The sequence below is a fragment of the Monodelphis domestica genome, chromosome 5 (genome assembly GCF_027887165.1).
Source record: "Monodelphis domestica isolate mMonDom1 chromosome 5, mMonDom1.pri, whole genome shotgun sequence".
In the NCBI taxonomy this organism is placed as follows: Eukaryota; Metazoa; Chordata; class Mammalia; order Didelphimorphia; family Didelphidae; genus Monodelphis; species Monodelphis domestica.
Genome location: NC_077231.1, coordinates 4,911,902 through 4,937,719, shown reverse-complemented (window position 1 = coordinate 4,937,719; position 25,818 = coordinate 4,911,902). Strand labels below are relative to the sequence as shown.

Genomic DNA, 25,818 nt, shown 5'->3' with positions numbered 1-25,818 from the left:
GAACTCTGTCCTGGTGCAGAGCACTATTTGTGTGAGCTTCTGCCTTTTGGATTTCCAAGTCACTTGGAAAAGTGGGAAAAGAAGGTATAGAGTTGAGTTCAGTTTACAAGCCCCTGGGCTGGCTTGGGCAGCCCTGTCATCCCAGCCTAGGAGCAGTAGTGAAGGTGGTGCTAAGTGAGCATGAAAGGGGTAGGGAATATTAGCCTTCTCTGTTCATCTTTTTCTTCTCAACTTTGTTTAGGTTCTTGGTGTCTTAGGCCAGTGAGGCCACTAAATTTGCTTCATCTCTTGTGTGTACTTTCTATTCTAGAGAAGTTCAAGAGGTCATGAAGATCAGAGAAAACCTTTAGGCCTCCATCTTATTGATTATGTGACCCTCAAGGAAATGGTTTTCAAGATAGTTCAAAGACAGAAATATTCCTCTCACTGAAAAAAAAATCAGAGACTAGACAAGGTGGGAGAGAGAAAATACACCACAGATCTATTTCCTCCTCTCTACAATTATGAAAATGGCCCTCTCCACAAAAAGGGCATGCTTGACAAAAACATGAGATGAGGACAGGCAGGCGCTCCCAACCAAACCACCTTTGTAGAGTCCAATGGATAAAAGATGCAAAGAATGAAGAGCTCCATTATATCCGGTGCTTATTGACTTTTAAAAAATGAACATTTAACTTAATAAGACAAGAGGCACTGGCAAAGTCTTCCTGGGTCCCAATAAGATGACCCCGTGCTTTAAGGAAGCATAGCATTGTTGAGAGAGTGATGGACGTGGGGTCAGAAAGACCAGGGTTCAAAAACTCCCTCAGAAACTCGCCAACTGTGTGACCCTGGGCAAAGTACTTCAGCTCTCAGGGCCGCCTTGGATTCCTTTTCTCTAATAGGCAGGGATTGTAGTCAGTGGTCTTGTAGGTCTCTCCTACCTCTAAATCGATGATTCTGTGTTCATCTATGATCTTATATAAGAAGACTTCACGATAGAGGAGTAAGTCCAGCTTTGACATATTGTCCACCTGCTGGCCTACATTTGGATGGTTGAGTCCCCTGAGTTATAATTACGCTATTGATGCACCATATAGCAGGACATATTTGTTCTCCTCTCCTCACTCCTCATCCAGGGATGGTGTTTGTCTGTGAATCTGAGGAGAGTCAGAACTGCAGGGCACAAAGGGAAACAGAGAGATGCCAAGCAGAGGAAAAGGCTAAAACATGTTCCCAAAGATGTTTTCATACACGAGGAAGTGGCAAAATAGGGATTTTCAAGAAACTACGTGGCCAAAAAAAGGGTTCTTGGTCTCAGGAGGGCGTGTGGCAAGCCCATAGGCTGTGTTCATCCCCACGAACCATGAAAAGATTTTGTTTCTCCAAAAAAGCATTGCTAACAGTTGCACAGCGTGGGAAGGTATAGATGGGGCACGATGTGTATCAGTGGAAGGAGCACCCACTCCAATGAGATCATGGCTCCATGGAAGCACTGACATAAAAAACTCTGAGCTGCCTTTCCAAGACAATTCTGAGGCTCAGAGGCCAAGTGGTGGATAGATCCTGGAAGGCTTTGAAAGCCAGACTCTGGCTTCTGAGGAAAATGTGGGCATGGCATGAAATACCATCTAGAGGATGATAAATACCCGTTACTGCAGTGTTTTTGTTGCCAGTGTATGCCAAACATCTGTTTGGCAAAGTTGATGGAGTAATAAAATGTCAGAGATGAGAAGGGCCTGAGGAAGAATATTTGGGTGAAGGCAAATCAGGGAGAAGTTTAAGGTTAGGAATTTTGACCTTGTCATTGAAGCATCCCACAGCCTTGACGGAAATATGAATTAGATGAGGAGTTTGGGTAAGAGGTCACAAGACTGGCTCAGAGACACAATGTGAATGGGGGAGAGGAACTTCAGTTATCCACATGCTAATGACACTTTGGCTCACGTTAGTTTTAATTTCCTCAAACGGTCAAAGAATATGAACAAACAATTTTCAGATGAAGAAATCAAAGCCATCAATAATCATACGAAAAAATGTCCTAAATCCCTCCTGATCAGAGAAATGCAAACTAAAACAACTCTGAGGTACCACCTCACACCTAACATATTGACCAATAGGATAATAAAGGAAAACGATCAGTGTTGGAGGGGAGGTGGCAAAATTGGGACACCAATGCATTGTTGGTGGAGTTGTGAACTGATCCAACCATTCTAGAGGGCAATTTGGACCTATGCCCAAAGGGATAGAAAACTGTGCATACCCTTGGATCTGGTAACATCACTCCTGGGTCTGTACCCTAAAGAGATAATAAAAAGGGGGGAAATCTACTTGTACAGAAATATTTATAGCAGCTCTTTTTGTGGTAGCAAAGAATTGGAAAGTAAGGGGATGTCCCTCAATTGGGGAATGGCTAAACAAATTGTAGTATGTTGGTAATGGAATACTATTGTGCTATAAGAAATGATAAGCAAGATGATTTCAGAAGAAAAAAAACTGGAAATATCTGCAGGAACTGATGCAGAGCGAAATAAACAGACCCGGGGGACACTGGGCACAATAATAGCAATTCTGGACAGTGATTATCTGTGAAAACTTGGCTACACTCAGCCAAACAGTGATCTGGGACAAGCTGGAAGGACTTAGGGTGGGGGCTGCTCTAATAACTGTTGGAGTCATCTTTCCCATCAGTGCTCTTTTGGTTGTATTTGGGGTTTGGGTTATGTATGAGTGTGCTCCAAGAACAATGTCTAATATGGAAGCTTGCATGACAATAACAAGTGGGGAAAACCAACAAGGGAGAATTGTATTATGGATCTGACTGGGAAGAACTGCTTATTGGGATAGAAATGATGGGAGCAAGTGACTTTGGGGAAATGGCCCCTTTATCCTAGAGTCCGTGATTGAGAAGAAGAAATCTGGGCCGAGTCTGCCTGGTGCCCTAGATCTGGGGAAGGCTGATATCCATGAGGTCAGGGAAGAAGCAGGCAGAATCCCCTAGACTAAGGTGCTTCCGAGAAAGTCAGGCCAAAAGGGATAGAAGATGCTCAAGAAGGAAATTCTAAAGCTACAAAGGGAGACAATTCCAATGAGGAGGGAAAAGGGATTTGTCTAAAGATGGGTGGAGGGGCATCCCCAAGCAAAAGAAAGAAGGAGGAGGAGGAGAAATAGGGAGGAGCTAGAAGCAAGGCCAGGTAATGGAAGAGAGACTATAAGAGTGTGGCATGGTCCTACATTCAAATAGCCAAAACCCTAAAAGCTCACAGTGAACTGAGAGAAGCTGAGGACGACCAAAAGGACGTTTTCAGTTCTATTTTGAGCAACAGGACCAAAGAAGGGATTGGACCTTTGCTTGAGCTAAATGGGATGATGATAAAGAACTGACATCAAAGATAGGACCAGGCTGTCAACACTTTCCCCCTCTTTTCTCGGCAAGAGCGGAAGCCGCTACACTGGAAGGAACAGAATAAAAAGAACTCCTGGAGTTGCTGACCGAGAACACAAGGAGCTAGAAAGAGGACCTCTGTAGATGTGGATGACTCCATACCCCTGATCCAGAGGAACTGCATCTTTGGGTCCATGCGATCTGAAAGGCCAGAGAAAGTGGGCGATGTATAAGACTGGAGGGACGGTGTCTACTCCTTCCAGCTCTCCACTTGGGTGACTTCGTGACCATTTCTCCGGTGAGTCAGAGTGGAATTCCCTCCTGTACGGGTCGAACAACTATGGCTCATGTTTCCTACCAACTCCTCAATCATGTGATTCTGTGAACAGAGAACTGTCCGAGCCAGAGAGGAGGATCGCCAAAACGGGGAATGCCAGACTTGGGAAGGATCTTAGAAGAGGCAATATTGCCAGAGCTGAGAGGGGCCTTGGAGAATCCCACAAACTTCTTTTTGTGTGATTTCTCATTTAATCTTCACAACAACCTGTGAAATAGCATTTTAACCCTTACCTTTCATGTAGGCAGAAAAGAGGTAAAGGATAGGTAATGGAAGTTAAGTGACTTGCCCAGGGTCATACAGCTAGGAATGTCTGAGGCCAAATGAATGCAGGATTTCTCAGTTCTAGACCTGACTCTCAATCCACTGAACCCCCTAGCTGCCCCCTGTTAGTCTTATTGTTCACATTTTATAGACAAGGAAGCTGAGGTCAAGAAAGGTGAAGCTTCTCCTAGCTTGGAATGAAAGCATAGGCTTTCCATGTGGCTAACTCCTCAGGAAAGCCCTCCTCCCCATTCCTCCAGCACGCCCATGTCTTACTGCAAGTAGGAGGGAGAAGGGGTGAAGGGCAGTACAAAAGGCAGGCGGGAGGGAGCCCCACATCCCCTCGTGGGAGCAACTCCTTGGGAAGTCTGAGGAGCCCACAAGCTCTTTGGAGGCTAGAGGCTGATAGAGATCCAGACATGAAGCAAACAAACATGATACAGCCTCCATGTATCCACTTCCCTAAGAAAAATAAATCTCGGCATGTTTGAGGAACTCTTTCCGGAGCTCCGGGAAGAACAGAGTGCAAAGGGAAGCCTCTGGCTGGGCACACTTGTGCCTATCAGCTCTGGTCACCAGGATCTTCCCTTTCCTTCCATTCCTGCCAGGCACCTCCCCGTTGCAGCCACATGACCCCTCGCTACTGGACTCTTCTCTGCCTCCTAGCTAGCTAGCATGGGCAGTGGAAAAGGTGCAAGCAAGACCTGAAGTCCAAAAAGAGGGGGTGCGGGGGAGCTTGGGCAAGTTTAGCCTCTGACCCTTGACCCTTCTGGTCCCAGCTCAGAAATGAATGGGTTGGACCAGATGAGCTGGAAGGAAGCTCCCTCCCGTCTAGCTTGATAGCCTCAGTCTCTCCAGTCGTTTCCAAAGGTTCGGTTCCCAGTTCACATAGTCCAAGACGCTTTCTTTGACCAGTTCAGTCCAGTGGTTTCCCCTTTCCTCGTTGAAAAGTCAGCTCGACTCAACCCAAGAGACGCTTATTGAGGGCCTGCTTTGCACAAGGCGCTGCTCTGGTGGGGCAGGCAGACCCTCAGGGAGGGGGAAAGGAGACTTCATTGTGGCCCAAACGGGCAAACAAAGACTTCCTGGGAAGAAATTTGGCCCTTGAAACTATTGCTTGCAAGCTACCCGCAGCCCTACCCACCGAGACGCCACCTTTGGCCACCCTTGGAGGCCTCTTTTTGTGCTGTTGACACGAGTAGGGCCAATGAGGCCAGGGTCACCAGTTCAAAGCTGGAAGGGCCAATCACTTTAATTTATTCACTGGCCATCGAGGAGCCTCTTCTTCCAGGCACAGACCTCCAAGATGAACCCTGAGCCGGAAGAACTGGAGTCTGTGCCAAGCGTCAGGAGACCCAGTGACATGAGATTCTAGAAGGAGCACTGCATCCAGGTTAGGGAACTTGGGATCACATCCCGTCCTGAATATGACTGCCCTGTGTGTCTCTGGACAAGCCACGAGGCAGGCAAGTGGCATCACAGGGTACAGTCCTGGGCCCGACGGGGCAAATCATTTAACCTCAATTTCCTTATCCATAAAATGGGGACGATGCTGATAGCGCCTGCCTCCCAGGGTTATTGTGAGGATCAAATGAGATAATATTTGTAAAGCCCTTCTTCATGCAGTGCCTGGCACATAGTAGGTGCTATAGAAATGCTAGCTATCATTATTTGCCTCTTCTGAGCTTTACTTCCCAGCCTTGTAGCATGGACAAATTTGGACCACTGGGGATAGGTCTGAAGGTGCCTTCTTGTGCTAAATCACTCCAGTAGAATATCAGGTCCTTCCTTGCAGGCTGTTTTGCTTTTCTCTTGGCATCTCCAGTGCCCAGCACATAGTAGGTGCTGAGGAAGTACTCGTTGAATTGAAGGAAATCCTGTGAACTGGCAGTTCAACTGATTTTGACAATGAGAACATACCTTAAAAATGGCACTTTTCCAGTTGCAAGGCGCTTTCACCCAAATAATTCCACTTGACACTCAAAACAACCTTGGATGCTAATTTTAATACGGTTTTGCAAATGGGGAAACTGAGACTCAGGTAGAATATTGCAACATAGTGTTGGATTTGGAGTCAGAGGCTCTACACTATCCTCCATGACACAGAGCCAGCCACCCCTCCCTGTGGGTCTCCTGAAAAATGTAGGGATTGGACTAGATGGTCGCTGAGGTCCCTTGGAGGAACTGGACAGTGATAGCACATCAAGGTTTACTGAGTGACTCCACCAGAGTCGGACGGGTTATAAGTGATAGATAGAGAGGTAAGCGCAGATCTATAGAAAACTCATCCAGGCCCCTCTCTATTGCACTGCACTGCCTGTCCCGAAGGGATGGGGTTCACTCTTTATTACCTGCCTCGTGTGTGTGTGTGTGCGTGTGCGTGTGTGTGCGCACGCGCGTGTGTGCGTGTGCGTGTGTGTGCGCACGCGCGTGTGTGCGTGTGTGTGCGTGTGTGCATGCGTGTGTGTGCGTGTGTGTGCGTGTGCGTGTGTGTGCATGCGTGTGTGCGTGTGTGCGTGTGTGCATGTGTGTGTGCATGCATGTGTGTGTGCGTGCGTGTGTGTGTGTGTGTGTTTGTGTGTGTGTGTGTCACTGCTCCAGCAGGCAGAGGCAGGGGTAGGGGTCCCATCCGTGCCATCACTGTAAGCCCTTTGCCACAAGCTCCTCAGTTCTGAAAGATGGACTTTCAAAAGAAAGAAAAGATTCCGAGTAAACCTACACTTGGGACAGTATGAAGAGACTGATGGAAGAAGAAAAGCATGCAATCTAATGGCTGGTTTTGCTTGAGGAACTTGAACCTGGGCGCTGACTAGAAGGGCCCCCAAATCCTCCTCGAAAGTCAGAGCCGAGAAAGCCCTTAGAACAGAGGATGGAGCGAGGGGGGCCTGCAGTACAGAACTTGGAAACTGACCCATCCGGACTGAGAGAGCCGCCATCTTCCCAGTCCCCCATGCTCAGATGGTCGTGGGCTCCCTTCCTCTCTTAACCCACCCATCCTCAGAGCCACCCTGTGGCCACGCCCTCTCTCTTCTACCTTCTACACCCCAACCCACCTCACTCCACACGGCAGCCCTCGCCACCCACCAGTTCATACGGTCTCCCGGCCTTGAGTTTCTACACCTCTAATTCCACCTCCACTCGCCTGCCAAGGGTTCTCCTTACAGTGAGAGTCTGACCAGGTCACGTTTCCCAGAGGAGCCAGCAGACCCCCTCTGGTCCGGGCTGGGCTCCTGCCACCAGGTTTGGCTTTCCTCATCTGTGGCCCATCCCCTCCTCTTTGTTTCCCTCACCTTCCGGCTTAGAATCTACATAGCGTGATGGCTCCAAGGCAGAAGAGTGGTAAGGGCTAGGCCATAGGGGCCAAGTGACTCGCCCAGGGTCACCCAGTCGGGAAGTGTCTGAGGCCAGATTGGAACCCAGGACCTCCCATCTCTAGGTCTGGCCCTCAGTCCACTGATCCCCCCAGCTGCCCCCAGCCTGTGCTCTTTCTACTCTACAGGGAGTGAATGTGGGAGGGATCCAGGGCCTCAGCGCAGAGTCTTCCTTACTGAAGGAGCCCAAATGCAGCTTGAGCACTAGCATGAGAGGGGGATGAGCTTCTCGGCCATTCATAACAACCGCGGCAATAATCACAATAGCCAGCATTAATCTAGCGCCTCCTATGTGCCAGGCGTGGGCTTTACAAAAACGTCTCCTTTGATCCGCCAGTAAGAGACGTGCCCAGGGTCACACGACTACTGCGTGTCTGAGGCTAAATTGGAACTCAGATCTTCCAGACTCCAACAAAGCCCACCAAAGGCTATTTCCGCACCTTGGCAAAAGGTCTGGAATTCCTGGGGCTGCTGCGGGCTTCCTCAGCGGAGCTTCTGACCGCCCTGTTCCAGGGTCCCCGGGCGTTTGCTGAAGAGACGTCCACCCAGAAACAGGAGGACACTTGTCCAAAGTCGCCCAGTGCCAAGGGTCCTGGGCAGGATTCGAACTAGGTCCTCTGCCTCCACACTCAGCCCATGTCCGCCATAGCCAATCCCTGCCTGTTGTTGTCCTGTAGGTGGGCGCGTGGCTGGTGCTCTTCTTGGTGGCCTCTTGGCCATTCACAAATAGTCTCCTCCCTCCACAAGCCAGTGAGCAGAGGACGTGGAGGGTGTGGATTCGAGTCTTGGCTCTGCTCCTGGCTGACCTCGGGCAGGTGGCCCCCCCAGGGACGATGGCGGCGGCTCTCCCCATCCCTCGGGTCCCTGGGGGGAGCCCTGACTGGCAGTCCAGGCTCCTCGCGGGCTGAGGCCAACCTCCCCCTCAGCCTTCTTGCAGTGTGCGCCCTCCCTCGCACCCCTCTGTGCCCTCTGGCTTGTGCCCTGCTCCCGGCCGGTCCCCAGTCCTCTCCTCCTCACCTTCTTCTCATAAAATGCTCCTCCAATCCTTAAAGCCCAGCCCAAAGGCGGCCTCCTCCTCCAGGCAGCCCTCCTAAAGTCTACGGCTAACCCAGTAGCCCTTCTCGGCGGGCCCCTTCCTGACCGGGTGGTACTCGGTGGGTGGCGAGAAGAGAACGGCAGGCCGCCGGGCCAGCGGGCCGTGGGAGTGGGAGCTCCCCAGCGGCCAGCCCAGAGAGCTGTGGACGGGAGGGGGAGGGAGGACCTTCCAGGCCCCGGGTGGGGACCAGTGAGCGGCCCAGAAGGGAGCCGGGCGGGGGGGGCCTCCCGGGCCGGAGCATCTTTCATTGCATTCACGTTCGGCCGTTCGCAGGGCGGGGTGGCCTTGGGGGCGGCCCCGGCCAGGCCCAGGCACTGCACCAAGATGGTGGCCGCGCGCGGAGGAGCATGGACGGGGCATGGGGGGGACAGGGCGGCCCCGGCCAGGCCCAGGCACTGCACCAAGATGGTGGCCGCGCGCGGAGGAGCATGGACGGGGCATGGGGGGGACAGGGCGGCCCCGGCCAGGCCCAGGCACTGCACCAAGATGGTGGCCGCGCGCGGAGGAGCATGGACGGGGCATGGGGGGGACAGGGCGGCCCCGGCTGCTGAGAGGACGGCGGGAGAGCTGAGGGTGACACCAGGGCCCCGGGAGGACGGCGGGACCCCCATGCGAGGGGGACTCTGGCTGGGGGGTGCTGAGTGCGAGACACCTGGCAGCAGGGGGGCCAGAGGCTCAGACGCCTGCCTGGGGCTCGAGAGGAAGGTTCAAGCGGAGCGTCTCGCTCGAGACGATTCTGGGAGCTGCCGAGAAGCGAGAGCAGAGTGGGGGAGGCTTTGGAAGGTAGTGAGCTGCCTGTCCATCCTTCAGGCAGAGGCGAGCAGCCCTTAGGGGGGGCGTGGTCAACTTCATCAGGAAAGGCCGGACGCCCTCCCACTCTGACATGCAGCGCTTCTGCGGCCACGTGAGCCACGGAGGGGACTTGGGACCGAGTTCCAGGTGGCGCCCTGGAAAGAATGCTGGGTGGAGGCCTCGGGGGGCCTGGCCTCTCCGGGCCTCCATTTGCTTCGTGTATGAAATGGGAGGGAATGGCCGGAGCCCCCACGTGAGGAAGCGCCCGCGGGGGCAGGGCTGGGACGACGGACGCCCACCCACTGCAGAGACTGCCCTAAACACGCGTCCAAGCAGCCTGCCGGGGTCCGTGTGGACCCTCGTGAGGCCCAGAGAGGAAGGCGTCGGGCGGGAGCTCTGGAGCGGGCCGCGGGGCCGTCTGGGAGCCCTTTTCAGTAGCCGTCCGAAGCCTCGCAGTTTATTTTCTTAGGGATAATGGCCTTCTCTGGGCCGCATTCCTCCCGTGGAAAAGCAAATACAGAGAGTGTAATAAAAGGCCCTTCTAAAGGAGGCCTCAAAGTGGCTGCCAGCGAACAAGGCTGGCAGGAGGAGGCAGGGGGCTGGCTGGGGCTCTCCAGAGGACTCGCGGGGCCCGTGGAAGTGCAGAGAATGGCGTCCTCCGGGCCTGGAGGGCCTCACCGTTGGGCAGGTGGGACCCACATTATCGTTCTTTTCTGACAGATGAGGAAACTGAGGCCTAGAGAGGCTGGTGACTTACCCAATTCCATTGGTTGCAGCTTCAGAATTGGAAGGAGCCTTAGAGGCCATCGTGTTGAATTCCCCCATTTTACAGAAAATAAAACGGAGTCCCAGCCAGGGGCAGTCACCAGGCCAGACTCACAAAACAAGTGGGCACTAGGGCCGGGACTTGAATCCAGGTCTCCAAATCCTGGTTCCAGGTCCAAGTCACAGGTTCAAAGGCATAGGCCTGGGGGATCTGAAGTCAACCCGTCCTAGGGGCCAAGAATGCTCAAGTGGGATGGCCTGTGGACTCCCTCGTCTTTTAGATGAAGACCCTGAGCTCTCGAGATGGTGGCATCCCTAAGAGCTGGAGAAAGAGCCAGTGTCCAGGCTGGGTGTGCGGCTCCTCGGTGCTCCCCACCGTCATGGCGGGGTGGTTGGAAAGAGGGCCCATCAGCCACTTGGCAGGGGAAGAAGGAACAGAGATCAGGGAAGGACGGAATGGACCTCGAGCTATCCAGCCTAGCTTCTGCCTGCAAGCAATTCTCCCTACCCTCTTGTAGTCCCCCGCCTCGCCCCCAGCAAAGGTTCTGCCCCTCTGCCTAAGGAGGGATGTGGGGAGCCCCTCCAGCCACTCAAGTGGTGGAGGACGTGTTCCTTACACTCAGCCTCAGTTTGCTTTTTGGAAACTTCCCTCCCTCCGCGGCTCCCGAGCTGTCCTCTGGGACAAGCAGGAAAGTCTTGTGCGGGAAAGCCTTTATTAAGCCCCTCTCGAGTCCATCAAGTGGTCCCCATGCTCGTGGAGTGTCCAGGCTCCCTTCTGAGAACAGAGAACACCAAGAATTAGACGCAGTCCCAGAGGCGGCATCTGGACCAGAACACCGTCAGTGGTCCTCCCGGGTCACCGGGCCAGCACCAGCCCAGAAGGCCATCACGCAGACTTGCTAGACAGGACCGTCATCCCCCCAGCCCACTCCAGGCATGATTTCCTGCGGCTCATCTTGTTCTTGGCCCACGGCTCCTTGAGGCTCTCCAGCTTCAGGGGCCCATGGACGGATCTAGGTTGTTTGGTTTGGAGAAATGCCCATCCGTGGTGACCCGAGCGGGCTCAGCGAATAGAGCCAGGAGGTCCTGAGGCTAAACCTGGCCTCAGAGTCATCCTAGAGGCGTGACCCTGGGCAAGTCACTTAACCCCCGTTGCTGAGCCCCAGTATTATGCGGTATTGATTCTAAGATGGAAGCGAAGGGCTGGCACATGAAAGAGGGAAGAGGCCGGACCTCCTTGGCCCAGAAGGACAGGCCCGGGTGAACGAGTGAGTGGAAGGAGATGGAGCGGAGACGACTGGCCAGGAATGGTACCCGAGAGGGCAGATGGAGACCAGAGAGGATGATCAGAACGGTCCAAAGGCTGCAAGTTCCCCGTCACTGGGGGTCTTCTGGCCTGGGCCGCATAAAGGAAAGAGCCCAGGATGGGGTGGGGGGTGGAGCATGCGTTTGAATCCCAACTCAGCAACCAAGCTGGGGGAAGTCACTCCCCCTGTGGGCCTCAGTTTCCTTAGCTGTAAAACGTCGGGGGTGTGACCGGATGGCTTCGGGGGTCCCTCTCAGCTCCCAACCAAGGGTCTCGTGTGGTGGAGGGGATTCCAGCTCACGAAGGTGGCCTCGGTGGCCAACAAGGGTTCTTGCAGGGCTGAGAGTTTGTGAGAATTGCCTGCCCCCCCCAACCGCCCGTGCCCCCCCCTTCCCAAAGTCTTCCTGGCCTCCCCAGGGGGGAGTGCCTGACCTTATCAAGAGATGAAATGCCTAATGAGGCCTCGGCCCAGCTCCGCTCCCAGGCTAATTGGTTTGAAGATCTGTTTTGAGGTCTCACTAAAGGCATTCCCGAGTGTGTGATTAGGGCAGTCTCCCCCGACTCCTAATAACAGGGCCCATAATCCCCCCTCCTCTGGGTGGCGGACAGCCAGGCCCAGGGTAGAAACGACCAAGGGAAGATGCGGGGCCTCCACGGCGGCCCCCAGAGCAGCGTTCGGAACTCGCCAGGTGGAGCCCCCAGACCCGCGGAGGCTCCTCTGGAGACAAGCCACGGCGCGGGGCATCTCCTTGCAGAGAGGGAGCCACACGAGAACTCCCGTGGAAGGGACGTGGCGGGCGAGCGCGATTCGGGCTCCTGAGTTCAGACTAAACAACTATTATCCGAAGGGCTGCAGTTCTTTAAACAAGCCATTTAAGGGCTGGCTCGGCCGCTGGCCCTTCAGGAGAGGGGCTGGTTCTGATTATCAGCGAGGCCTTTTCATTAGGATTAGGAAGGCCCAACTCCAGCTCTAATTTGGCTTCTTTCGCTAGCAAACGTCTAGAAAAACGAGGCAATTAAGCTTAAATGAGTTGAAGAGTTTCAAGGGCAGATGAACCCCCCCTTTAATAACAGAACCCCAAGAAGCCAGCCGGAGGGGCTAATGCAGACCAGAGCTGGGCTAGGAGTGGGCACTGGCAGGGTGACTAGCATGGCAGCCATTCATGAAGACCATTGATTGCCATTAGACGAGCAATATGGCCCTAGAGCGTCTCCCCAACTCATCAAAGCCCAGAAGAGCTGTCCTGGCCTCTGGGCTCACAGGTTTCACCATCGTCTCCTCAGCACTGGCAACCACGGAGGCCTCTGTTTGTATGGAGTCCCAACACCCGACCGAGAGCTGGCAGGAAGGGGCCGGAGTTGGAATGCCGCCTCCCCTGTCGCCCGCCTTGGTGGCCTCCTCCATGACCGCTCCCCTCCCGGCACCATTTTATCTTCAGTACAATCAGGAGACGGAGGATTTGCTCCCAAAGCGAGGAACCCCAACTTCTGCCACGAGCTTAGCGTGTGCATCTGCCAAGCCTCAATTCCTCCTCTAAAATACAGACAATCCGCCCTCCCTGCCTCCCCCCTGGCACATGCTCTGCCAACTGGGGCAGAAACAGGGCCCAGCCTGGCCACTGGAAGACGAGACAAGGCCCTCCTTTTGCCTCGGTGGCCCCAGGGCCACCCACAGCGGACCTTCATCCCGTCTGCCCAGGCTCCCCATTTCAATAGCAGCCCCTCGCCAGGCTCAGAGAGCTGGAGACCCAGGAGCGGAGGCCCGAAACTCCCAGAGGTCCTCCTGCCACCATTGGAGCTCTCTTCAACTCAACCAATGCGCATGGAGCCCCCTTCCTTAGATAAGCTCTGGGAAGGCCAAGGGGGGAGGGAGCCGAGGCCTGCCCTGAGGGGCTTCCATTCCACAGGGAGACCCAGCAGCTTCCTACCTCTCCCAGCCCACAGGGTCCTTTCCAAGGGGCCTCGCCCCAATCCCCTCCTGCCCTGCTCCCCCACACCCATAGCCGTGTGCTCCAACAGCACTTTCCCTGTGTTCCAGGGGCGCCCCCTCCCCTTCCGCCATCCCCTTCATTAAGGCATGTTCACAATTAGTGCCAGGCTCAACAATTGCTAGTCATAGCTCTGGCCACGCTCTCCAGTGGAAGGAACTTTGGGGGCTTGGCCTAGAGGAAGGTTTCAGGGAAGACACGATACCGTCCTATCTGTGAAGAGAGCCTGTGGAAGAAGTCAGCTTGTTCTCCTTGGCCCCAGAGGTGAGAGCGGGAGCCTGGGGGCCCGGGGCTGAGGGGCAGAGCGCAAGACCTCACCTAAGGGCAACCAAGGACTTCCCATGACATGGTGGCCTACCATGGGGTGCAGTGAGCACCTCGTCGCTGAAGGTGGGCTCGTCGAAGGAGAAGTCAGCTCCTCGGCAGGGGTGACCAGAGATCTGGGGCTGGGGGAGTCTGAGAAGCCCCTTCCCTGGAGAAGGAGGCTGGCAAGCACTGACTGGCCCTGGGCCTGAGAGGATCAGAAGCAAGGTCTTCCTGCCCCCAGGCTAGCCATCTAGCCTTCCCGCCAAGCTGTCCCCTTCTCCAGGTAAGGAGGAGGCTGGGTCCTTTCTCTGTTCTCTTCCACCTCCAGGGTTTGGGTTCTGTGACTGTTACAGATAGGAGGGATTTTGGTGACCAGCTAGTCTAGTCCTAAGCTAAGACCAGGTCACGGTGAGCTAGTGACCAGCAGGACTGGGACCACGACTGTAGGCTTTGGGACTCAGAGGCAACCTTGGATTTAGAGACCGGAGAGAACTTCCATGGAGACAACAAAGACCCAAGAGCTCGAGCCTCCATTCCTAGGTCAAGGTTTCGAGTTCCATGAATGAATAGTTGGTGTTGAACTCTCAAACTATGGGAGGTTAGCAACAGAAAGAGAATTCAAACTCGGGTCCTCTACCTGCAGAACCAGGGCTCTGTCCATCTGTAGTCTAAATGCCTGAGTCCAGTACAGTGACCATTAGCAGACCATGGGGTTGAGCAGACGATCTAAATAGTATAACTCACATACAAAATGGCGCTCTTGTCATTGGGGGAGGTTAACACATGGGGCAAAGCAACACAAAGGCAATGGGGGGTTTCCTGGAGCAAAGTTTGGGGATGTGTAGCTCCGGGGCATGGCATGGCCACAAGATGGAAGAGCCAGCATAGGGTCTCCCCTGGGCATCTTGGAGCCAAGCCATCATTAGTGCAGGTCTGGGATCCGGACATCCATCGGAGATGCCAGGAGACTGGCTGAGTTGGCGAGCCTGGCTGGCGTGCTGCTCGTCCATGATACCAGTGTTCCTTCTATTCCAATGTTCACCAGACTTGTTTATAGAACATAAACAGTCCTGCCTCTAACACACTCTGCCGTGTGGCCCTGAGCAGACCACTGGCCTCTGATTGACTGCTCCAGGTACTCCTGGAAGCTCAGAAAGGGGACAGACCTGCATTAGAGGAGAGAGTGTGCTCCCCAGGCAACTCTCCAGGTCAATGAAATTACAAGAGGAGCCCTAACCACAGAGAAGCTAATCAGGATCAATTTAATAACAGTCACCAGCATTTATCTGGAATGCTATAGTTTCCAAAACTCTGTCCTACATGATTTCCTATCTCTGGGAGACAGGAAGGACTGGTTATTATGGCCATTTTATAGAGAAGACAGAGTCCAGACCAGTCAAATGATTTATCTTAGGTCCTATCAGTTCATCAGTGTCAGAGGCTGTCCTTGAACCCAGGTCTCCTGTCCTAAAGCCCAGAGCTCTTTCTTTTTTTTTTTTAGGCATGTAAACAATTTAACTTTATTGAATATCTTTTGATTTCTCTTTATTGTTTACCTTTTTATGATACTTTTGAGCATTGCATTTGAGAGTCAAATTTTCCATTCATCTCTGTTCTTTTCATCAGGAATGTTTGAAAATCTTCTGTTTTATTTAATACCCAATTTCCCCCCCTCAAGGATTATACTCAGTTTTTCTGGGTAAGTGATTCTTGCTTGAAGTCCAACCTCCTTTTCCCTCTGGAATATTGTATCCAGGCCCTCTGAACTTTTAATGTAGAAGCTGCTAAATCTTGTGTTATCCTGACCTTAGCTCGATGATATTTGATTTGTTTCTTTTTGACTGCTTACAATATTTCCTCCTTGACCTAGGAGTTCTAGCCCAGAGCTCTTTCTGCTCCCCCATAAGGCCTCATTTTCTCATTTGGGGCACATCATTCTCTCTGACCTGGGTCCCAGCTTCCTGTCCCCAACACGCCACCTCCCCTACTTCGAGCAGGAAGAAGAAGGAGATTCATAGTCTAGTAGTGTGTTGGACTTGTAATCCTGATCATTCCCAAGAGTTTTCTCCTTTGGAGCTTCTTGGGGCCAGCTGAGCGCCAGCCTCTCTGAGAGATCCCAGAGTCTCGGAAGACACATAGTGTGGCCTCTCTCACATCCTCACAAGTGGTCGTCTGTCCTTGGCCTGAAGACCTCCCATGAGGAAGGACTCCCTTCTCCCACAGGAGCCTATTCCCTTTTGGTCAGCTCTCCTTCCTTGGCAGCTTTCTTGGTCTGAGCCAAAATCTGCTTCTTTAGAGGGTATTCCACACACACACACACACACACACACACACACACACACACACACTGTCCCTAGCTCTGGTGAGGCCAAGGAGATACACTGGATTCTGAGTCAGAGGACACTGGATGACTTCTCAGACTCTCAGTCTCCCCTCTTTGAAACGAGAGGCTCCAAGAGGGTTCCTGAGGTCCATCCAGCCCTCCATTTATGATGCCTCCATCTAAGTTTATCGTCTCGTCAGTACTCAGAGCCAATTCCATCCGCCGAGTCTTCTGTTGTCCAGTCTTCTGTTCTAGCTCCATCCGCTGCTCTTCACACAGCATGGGCTCAAGGCTCTCCGATATGCGGGCTGCCCTTCCCAGCATGCTCTCCTCCGTCTGGGCCTGTGCCCACCGATGGAATAATGGAGGACGGAGTTCTGAAGACAATGAAGTTCTGGGTAAGTGTTGGTTGTGCAGGGCTCTCGGCCTTCTCTAGCTGTTGCTGCAAACATTCGCTTGTCAGGTGGACAATAGTAGTGGCTGGTGGTCAGAGCCCGACGGTCTTCCCTGAGCCCCCCAAACTGCCCAACACCCCCCAATCCTAGAAGAGAAGGCATCTGGCTGCTTCCATGAGGGTCGGAATCTCCCTTAAATGATCTGCCCTCGTGCTTCTACTCTCTTGCTGGGCCGGATGGCCTCCAGGTTCTGGGGGGGTTCTAACCGCACCAGCGTCTCCTCTAGAGTTTGGGGACTTCTCGGCATTATCCTGTTCGATCCTCACAAGACCAGGAGTCCAGGGCGGAACCGAAGGCTTGGAGCAGGCACCGCTTGTGCCTGTTTGTCTCGGGAAGACAATGGTTCTGCACTTAGAGATTCTGACACTGAAGATTGCCCGTTTCTGGGTGCTCTCTGGACCAGGACCAAGGCCCAGGCCTCTAGCGTTCTGTTCACATGCAAGCTCTGGACCACATCCCCAAGGGACTGCCCTTCCAGGCAAAGGGAGATTATCCAATCCGGCCCCTTCATTTTCCAGTGCATGACAGCCCTTGAGGTTAATGACTTACCCAAGGACACTGAGCTAGTGGGGAAAGCCCATTCCTGACTCAGCTCCTGACTGCAGTGCCAAAGTCCTTTCTCGCTGTCCTGCCTTTCAGAGTCCTCGGCGTGAGGGCGTAAATCTCCACTAGCCAAGAAAGAGGGCGACAGCTGGGCCGGGGAAACCAGCGTGCCCGAAGCCCCAGATGGACAGGGCCGAGGTCCAAAGAGGTGGACGGCCCAGAACCGAAGACGGAACCCTGGATGGGCCACTCTGGGCAAACCCCAAGAAAAGGCCCTCGAGATCATCGGCGGCTCCAGATTTTTCTGTTGGCTAAAGCAGCGAAGCCTCGGCTTGTTCATCCCTTTTTACTCGCTCAAACACAGAGACACATACTTAGCCTCTGGACGTCACAGAAAGGATACCCTGATTGCTGACATGACCTCAGCCAGGCCGCCCTGGCTGGACGAATCTGCTTGAGGCCCAGAGGAACCTCTCTAAATGAGGAGTGTGGGAGGAGCCAGAGAGACCCGGAGCTACTGGAGAGATCATCTAGTCTAGCCCCTTCATTTTACAGAAGAGTAAACTGAGGCCTACAGAGGCTTCCACTAGGCACCAGACATTGGAGTGTCAGAGCCGCTCTTCCTACTGTGTGACCTTTAGCAAGTCACTTGCCCTCTCTGAGTTTCCTCATCTAAGGCTCCTTCCAGTTCTAAATCCTTGATTCCAGATCCTGGGCTTTTCCCATTATATTGCACTAGAGAAAGAGATGTTGGAAGACGTGGCGAGAGAGAACTTTGACTTTTCATTACCTAGAGCAGAGTTTTGACCATTCAAAAACTCAAAAATAGAGCAATTTATGTCCTTGGCTCTGTTCTTACTGCATCTGAGACATCCACCTTAGTTATTTGTTTTCCCAGCCTCAGTTTCTTCAGCTACTTTTTTAGGTAGGGAGGGGAAAATCAAGTAGTCTCTAATGCTCTCCTAGCTCTGATGTTCCATATTTCTCAGATCCTTCTGTCTTTGAAATTCCCTGTTCTAAGGATCTTTCCAGCTCTGAAATTCCCTGTTCTAAGGATCTTTCCAGCTCTGAAATTCCCTGTTCTAAGGATCTTTCTAGCTCTGAAATTCCCTGTTCTAAGGATCTTTCCAGCTCTGACATTCCCTGTTCTAAGGATCTTTCCAGCTCTGACATTCCCTGTTCTAAAGATCTTTCCAGCTCTGACATTCCCTGTTCTAAGGATCTTTTCAGCTCTGACATTCCCTGTTCTAAGGATCTTTCCAGCTCTGATGTTCCCTGTTTTAAGGAAAGGATCTTTCCAGCTCTGACGTTCCCTGTTCTAAGGATCTTTCCAGCTCTGAAATTCCCTGTTCTAAAGATCTTTCCAGCTCTGACATTCCCTGTTCTAAGGATCTTTTCAGCTCTGACATTCCCTGTTCTAAGGATCTTTCCAGCTCTGACATTCCCTGTTCTAAGGATCTTTTCAGCTCTGACATTCCCTGTTCTAAAGATCTTTCCAGCTCTGACATTCCCTGTTTTAAGCTGACGCTCTAGGTCCCCATTTCATTCTAGGTTCTGTCTATATATGTTCTAGATTCTGACCTTCTAGGTTCAATATACCTTCCCTTGAGACTGTTCTAGCTTTCGCCATCTTCAAGATCACTGGCAAACACCACTCCCTTTTTAAAAATCTTCACCTTTTGTCTTCAAATCAGTACGGAGTTTCAGCAGAAGAGCTGAAAGGGCCGGGCAATTCTAATTAAGTTACTTGCCCAGAGTCTAGGAGATGTCTGAGGCAGAACTGAACTCAGGACCTCCCTTCTACAGTCCATGGAGCCACCCAGCTGCCCCGCTTCCCACTCACTTTCAAAGCCCCCCCCCCCAGCTTTTTAGACTACCAAAAAAAAGCAGACCACACCTTCCACTCTCACCATCCTGAAAACCCGGGCACTCTCTGGGAACTTCAGAGAAGAGGCTCTGCCAGGGGTCAGGAGGTTCCAGTTTCTGAGACAGCCCAATTAGCAGGAGCAGCAGAGATAGCTGGCCAGTCAATGGCATTGGGGGCAAGGGGGGCACTCGCCTGGGGCACTGCATCAGTCATTTCAAGAATTCAGCATACCAGATGGGTGGGGAGGGAGGCAAGGAGAACTGGGAGGGCACCCTTACCTTCACACTGCCTGCCTTCTCCCTTGTAGCCCGGCTTGCAGAGGCACTTGTAAGCTTTGGGGGTGTTCTGGCAGATTGCATCGATGTGGCAGTCGTCAGTCCCCTCCGCACACTCGTCCGTGTCTGAAGAGAGGAGTACAGGCAACGGTAAGGCAAAGCTCAGTCCAGCCACAGCATCCCCAGGCGCTCATGCCCATGACTCCATCTCTCCATCTCTTCTCGGAGGCTCTCCCTTTGTCTCTGTCTGGCTCTGGCTCTCTTCTTCCCCCTCTGTGTCTTTTTGTTTGTCTGTCTCTCTCTGTCTGTCTGTCTGTCTGTCTGTCTGTCTGTCTCTCTCTCTCTCTCTCTCTCTCTCACACACACACACACACACACACACACACACACACACCCTTCTGCCTCCCTACCAAACAAGTCCCAGGGATCAACTGCTCTCCTCTCTTAGAATCCCAGAGCTCTCAAAGCCAACATTTACATTTTATGTTCTGAACCTCAGTTTCCCCATCTGTACATAAGGAGAGCCGCCTGGCTGCTACCTCTGAACATGTTGTGAAAACTGGAATTGGCCCATCCCCTCCTGGCCCCGCCTCCAGGTCCAGACTCTGGTCTGCTGGATTCCGGGTTCTCTAATGGCCAGGCAGTGTAGGGAGGCAGAGCCAGGAGCTGGGAGCCATGGGCTCAGGTCCTGGCTCCTATCCTTCTAGCCATGGGATCCTGGGAAAAGCTTTTCCTCTCTCCAGTGGCCCATTTTCCCCTCTGCACACTCAGAATGGGCTCCCCCCTACTGTATGCCAGGGTGCACCCTTCAGTTGGCTCCATCCTTCCTTTCCTCTCCACACCCACTAGGACCAACTCCAGATTGGTGGCCCCAAATTCAAAGTGTTTGTCCTGAGCTTCCAGGCCTCCCGACCACCTTGTGTGGACTCTGATGGGGCTCCATCACCCAGTGAGATGGCTGGCGAGCTCTCATAGCTTGAGCTTCCGATGATCTGGGGGTTTACGAAGCCCATTAGGAAAACCTAGAATCCTTGGTGGCAGACATTAAAGCAGGTGGGAGACAACTGGGTGGCTCAATGGATTGAGGTGTGAGACCTAAAGGCAGGAGGTCCTGGGTTCAAGTATGGCCTCAGATACTTCCTAGACCCTGGACAAGTCACTGCACTCCCATTGCCTAGTCCTTGAGGCTTCTCTGCCTTAGAACACTGTATAGATTCTAAGATGCAAGGTGAGGGTTTTTTAAAAATTAAAACAGTCTGCTTTGCGAGGTAATGATCTCCTCATCACTGGAGGTGCTCAAATGAAGACTGTCAGGGGTCTGATAGAGGGAGTTCCCAGTTAGGTCTGGGTTTGAGCAATCACTAACATGCCAGGAGCAAAGGCCAGCAGATGTCCCTACGTTTGATTGGGATGCAGATATATACAACTGCTTTGCAAGGTGATTTGGGGGAGAGGCACTAGGCAGGGGGGGGGGGGGGGGGCTCCAAAGAGTGATGCTCACGCTGAGTTCTGGAGGAAGCCAGGGATTCTAGGAGGCCACGGAGAGGAGAGAGTGCCTTCCACCAGAAAGGTGGGGAAGGGCCAAAAGCCAAGGTTGAACCAGGCAGCCTTCCTTCCTGCTCTGTGGCATCATGGCCCAGGAGCCAGACCAGACCTGCTGTAGGCTTGTTGGCTCTCCCGGCCTTGATTTCCCCATTTGTAAAGCGAAGGGACTGGACTTGGCAGCCTCAGAAGCACCCTGTCCCTTTCTATGTGTGGTCCTCTGAAGGCTGCCAACTTCAGATGCCAAAAGAGCAACATCCTCTCAGAGGATCAAACTCTGGCCCTCCTCTGTGTTGGCCCAACCAGATTGAGATGCCCTGGGAAATGTTTAGCCAAATCAGTGGAAACACAATCTGACCTCGATGGTGCTGATTTGTTCTTTCCTAAGGCAAATCCATCCATTGCCAGGGGTATTTGGCACCCCTCTGCTCTAGACTACACTCTAGTGTTCCTGCCACAGTCACCAAATTTTGGAAGACCATCAATGACAACTTATGACCAAATGCTAAGATTATTGTTCCCATTTTAGAGACAAGGAAACTGAGGCTTGAAGAAGGATCCTAGGATTTAGTGCTGGAGGGACCTTAGATTCAATCCTCTTATTTTATAGATGAGTAAACTGAGGCCCTGGCAGGTGAGAGACAGTGATGAAGTACCAGAGGTAAGATTTGAATCCAGGTCCTGGAATTCAAAAGTCAATGAGACCACTTTCCCCCCCTACTTCGTGGTCTTTGTGCCCAAGGTGGCCTCCCCAAGAGGGTAACAAATCCCCCTTTCACTGGGTGAGAGGGAGAAGGACATTGTTTTCTGGCCCAGTCTAAGCCCTTTGATCCCAGACTGCCCTTACTGGCTTTCTCCCCTCGAAGCCCCAGTCACTGGCTGTCCTCTGCTTCCTCCTCCCTCCCCCGCCGGCCCGCCCGCCCGCCCCCCAAGGGCCTGGAGTGCTGGCGAGCCCCTGCCTCCCGCTGGACTTTGATTTCTTTATCCAGGGAGCCGAAGGGGTTAAATGAGGTGACCTGGAAGCGCCTTCCCATCTCCGCCAGTGCGGGGGCCTCGGCCTCCCGGAGGATTCGCTGGGGGAGGGGGGGCAGACAGACCCCAGAGCAGGAGCGAGCTTCCCCCTCTCCGGCAAACACTGGGCTGGAGTCTGAGCAGAGAGCCCAGAAGGAAGCCAGGGGAATCCGGCCCTTGCGGGGAGGGGGCTGGGGAGGAGGAGGGAGGGTCGGGTCACGGGCTGCCCCGGCCGGCCGGGATTGAGACCGTGGGAGCCTCGGAGAGCCCAGCCCTCGCGACCTCCCCCTCCCGTCCGGCCCCGAGGCAAGGCAAGGAGCTATTGATAGAAAGCCCTAATGTCAATAAGGAAAAGTCAGCCTTCCCGGGAAGCGGCGGCCTTCAATGGAGCCCTCCCCAGCCAGGCAGGGGGTGGGGGAGCCAGGCGGCCCAGAGACAGAGAGGAGCTCTCGGGCCGCTCCGGGCTTCGGGGGCTGACAGAAAAGGAGAGCCCCCAGCCAGCCCGGGGCTGCCGCGGGGTGCGAGGGGCCGGGACCCCCAGAAAGGCGGCGGCGGGCGGGCTGCCTCTTCTGGGAGGGAGGGAGGGAGGGAAGGAAGGACCGAGGTGAGGGCGGCATTCCCTAACTGGAGGAGACAATTAGCCCAGGCAGGCTAAGTCTGGGCTGGACCATTGTAGAGACGCGCGGGGGCACCGGGCGGAGGATGGGGCCGATCTTGGGAGTGCTGGGCTTGACTGGGACGGGTGGGGGCGGAGGAGGGGGCGAGAAGCCCGCCTGACACCCAGACCCCTACTTCGTGCTTCATTAGCCGGTGTGCGCGCGCTAGCCAGGTCGGGAGGGGCCCCTCCCGTGGCAGAAGGCCGGCTCAGTTAGCACCTCGCCTCTCCAGAAAGAGAAAGGCTCACCCGGGTACCAGAAACCCCAAACACTCTCCAGGATCTCTCCTGAAAAGATGCTGGGCCGGCACCTGGACAGGACAGACAAAAGGGGGGGGGGGGTCACCACTGCTGAGCCCTGGGCTGCCTCCCTCTAGCCCGCCAGCTCGGACTCTTCTACTCAAGATCTGCGGAGGGCTGAGACCAGAGCCATGTGGGGTTCCCAGTGGGCTGCCCCACCCACTCTCCCTCTCCCCTCTTTTTTCATTGTTCTTCTCCTTCCTCCTCACCCTCTTCTCTTAGATGCCATTCCTCCTCCTCACCGGAGTTCTAGTCCGGAGGCTGCGGCCGGTGGGACCCCGTCTGGGGTCAGTTCCTGCCCGGAGGCGTGAAGGGTTCGGCCTCAGTTCTCTAAGGCGTCTCTTAACTCCGAGACCTCGGATTCCTTTCTCCCCGGGTTTCCTGCTGCCCCGTGCACTCTGTGTGTGTGGGGGGGACGGGGGGGCGGGATCCCAGGTGAGGGAAGCAGAGACGAGGGTATGCAGGAAAATAAGATGCGGGGTACGGCCCTGGGGACGATTGCATGGAAGACTGGGGCTCCTGGAGGGGGGCATTTCCTGATTTTTTATGGAAAGGGCGGCAGGGCTGCATGGGGAAGGGAGGCTCTGGGGAGAGCCTGGAGGGAAAAGGGGGATGGGGAGACGGACAGAAAGCAATTCAGCCTGAGTTGGTCAATGACCAGCTCCTCTCTTTGGAAAGAGACAGCTGGCTCAGATGGAGCAAACCTGGGACTTAATCTCTCTTTCCCTCTTATAGGGAAGGGGGGGGGGCGGAGGGAGGAAGAGGGGAGAGAGGGAGAGAAAGAGAGGGAGACAGAGGGAGGGAGACAGACAGGGAGAGAAAGAGAGACAGGGAGGGAGAGACAGAAGGAGACAGAAAGGGAGAGACAGAGAGGGAGACGGAGGGAGAGAAAGAGAGGGAGGGAGGGAGACAGAAAGAGAGGGAGAAAGGGAGGGAAAGAGGGGGAGACAGAGAAAGAGAGAGACCGAGACAGAGGGAGGGAGACAGGGAGGGAGAGAGAGGAAGACAGAGACAGAGGAAGAGAGAGACACAGGAAGGGAGGGAGAGACAGAGGGAGACAGGGAGGGAGGAAGAGAGACCGAGAGGGAGGGAGAGAGGGAGCGAGCGAGCTAAGTCACACCTCAGATCCCTTAAATATAGGACTGAATCACTGCGTCCCCACCCGCAGTTACAGGGAAAAGATCTGCCTAATTCTCTCACTGTGCTAGGTAAGCGCTGTTCAGAAAGGGTAAATACCGTAAGGAATTGCTCTCTCGCCCCTCCCCCGATGCCGCCGGAGTACTGGAGAGAGAGCAGGGGACAACGAGAGACAGACAGAAAGGCAAAGAGGAGAAGCGAGAGCCCAGAGAGAGGTAACTAAAGTAGAGCGATAGCTAAACGAAATCCGGAAGGCAGCTGCTGAAGCGGGCCTGTCCCAGCCCCTCGGCATCCACGCACCTCGTCGCGGAGGGCTGAGATGGGGAAAGGGGCAGCCGGAGCAAAGTAGGTAGCGAGCAGGGAGTGATCGCGGGGACCCGGGAGCGACAGCTCAAAGCTGATACTCTCCTGGCCAGTCCACTGCGACTGAGAGCCTAGAGAACTTGCGCGTCTCCTCTCTCTCTCTGTCTTTCTGTGTCTCTGTAGCACACGCACACACACACACACACACACACACACACAGGCAGCGGGGTGCAGTGCGGGGTCCCCGGTTCTCGGCCCGCCTGGGGAAGGAGAGCCTCGGTGCGGCCCCGCCCCGGGCGCCCCGCTCGGCCGGGCCCCCGGCCGCAGGCAGCAAGCAGCAGCCCCTTCCTGCCTTCACACGCCGAGGAGAGAGAAGTTACTTTGGCAGAACTCAAAGCATCTTTCTTCCCCGGCAGTCCCGGGCCCCTCCCCCAGCCTCCCCTCGGGCCTCCCCCTTTAAAAGGCAAATCCGCAAGTTGAAGCCGGCGCCCCGAGGCCGGCCGGGATCTCTAGCCAGCGCGCTCCCCTCCCAGGGGTTCGGAGATGCGGAGCGAGCGAGGACTGAGCTGCGCCCTGGCCGCTTCGGACTCGCTTACCTGGGGCCCCGGTGGCTCTGGTCAGGCGGCCCGGAGCGCCGAGGACGAGAAGCAGGCACCAGTGCCAAGGCAGGGCTGCAGCCCCCATGCTGAGGCCACGCTCGGCCCGGCCGGGGCGGATTGACTGACCCACGGACTGACGGGCAGGCGGGCGCTCTGGAGTCTGGCCGCGGAGCTGCCTCGCGCGCCCTCCCCGGCTGGCTCCCGGCTCCCCGGCCGGCGCTAGAGCTGGTGCTGGTGCTGGCGCTCGCTGTGCCTCTCGCAGTTGCCGCCGCTGCTGGTGCTGCAGCTCCCGCCGCCGCTGCTCGGCCGCCCGCCCGGCCCCGCTGGATCTCTGATAAGGGACTGGGCGCCTCCGGGGGCTGCGGGGAGTCCGCGGTGCTGACGACCTGACAGCCTCCCGCTGATTCGTCCAGGGCCCCCGAGGAGGGGCGGGACCGCTCCGGAGGCGGGCCAATCCCGGGCCGGACTGCGGACCGTATTTGGAGAGGGGGGGAATGTGAACAGAGGTAGGGTCGGGAGAAGGGGGGGTGAGTGTGTGTGTGTGTGTGTGTGTGTGTGTGTGCGCGCGCGCGCGCGCGCGTGAGAGAGAGAGAGAGAGAGAGAGAGAGAGAGAGAGAGAGAGAGAGAGAGAGAGAGAGATGGTTGGAAGAGGGACCTGAAGTGGGGTCAGGATGTGGCTCTGTTCTGGTCCTCTGATGACGAGGCAGGGCAGGCTGGGAGTCCGCTGGAACCTAAGCAAATCCAAGCTGAAAGGGATCCCTGGGGACGATCTGGCCCCATCCCCTCGTCCAGTGGAAGAGGAAGAGATTTGAGGCTTGGAGAGAAGAGACTTGCCCAGGGTCACACAACTCTTTCCAAATATCTGGTAGGGTTTCTCCACTCTGAGCATCAACTCAGAAGTAGAAAATCCTTGGAACTGGGCTGCGCTGCTGGCCTTTGGGTTTAGGGGAAAGAGGCCCGTTTCCAAGGCCTTCCCCTTCTCAGCTTCTTTCTCGGTAAAATGAGGACAGGGAAACTGCACTTGCCCAGAGGTTCGAGCTGGGGCTCAGTACCACGATGGAGGCTGGCCGAGGCCTTCTGATGCTTCCGCTCTCTCAGGGCCCCCCAACATCCAGCCAGTTTCCATTTTTGGAAAGCTTGGGCTCCCTGGCTGTAAAATGAGGAAGTTGGACAAGACCATCTCGAAGGGCCTTCCGCTAAGTCTCTGCTCTAGGTTCCC

The 25,818-nt window shown here is 54.7% G+C and overlaps 1 protein-coding gene across 6 annotated transcripts in view; it reads right to left on the bottom strand.

Annotated features, from left to right (window-relative positions):
• SCUBE1 (signal peptide, CUB domain and EGF like domain containing 1) overlaps window positions 1–24,952 on the bottom strand; it is a 221,620-nt gene extending 196,668 nt beyond the window's left edge. For 3 of the 6 annotated variants that reach the window (XM_007502786.3, XM_056797495.1, XM_007502790.3), the window contains exons 1-2: window positions 24,597–24,951; window positions 19,056–19,178 (exon numbers count right to left, since the gene is read on the bottom strand). In XM_007502786.3, coding sequence (XP_007502848.1) covers window positions 19,056–19,178; window positions 24,597–24,684 — 211 coding nt within the window. In that variant the 5' untranslated portion in view covers window positions 24,685–24,951. Of the gene's footprint in view, window positions 1–19,055; window positions 19,179–24,596 lie in introns of all 6 variants that reach the window. The other 3 variants (XM_007502787.3, XM_016425590.2, XM_007502788.3) reach the window with 2 other exon arrangements.
• Between the last annotated feature and the right edge of the window lie 866 nt (window positions 24,953–25,818).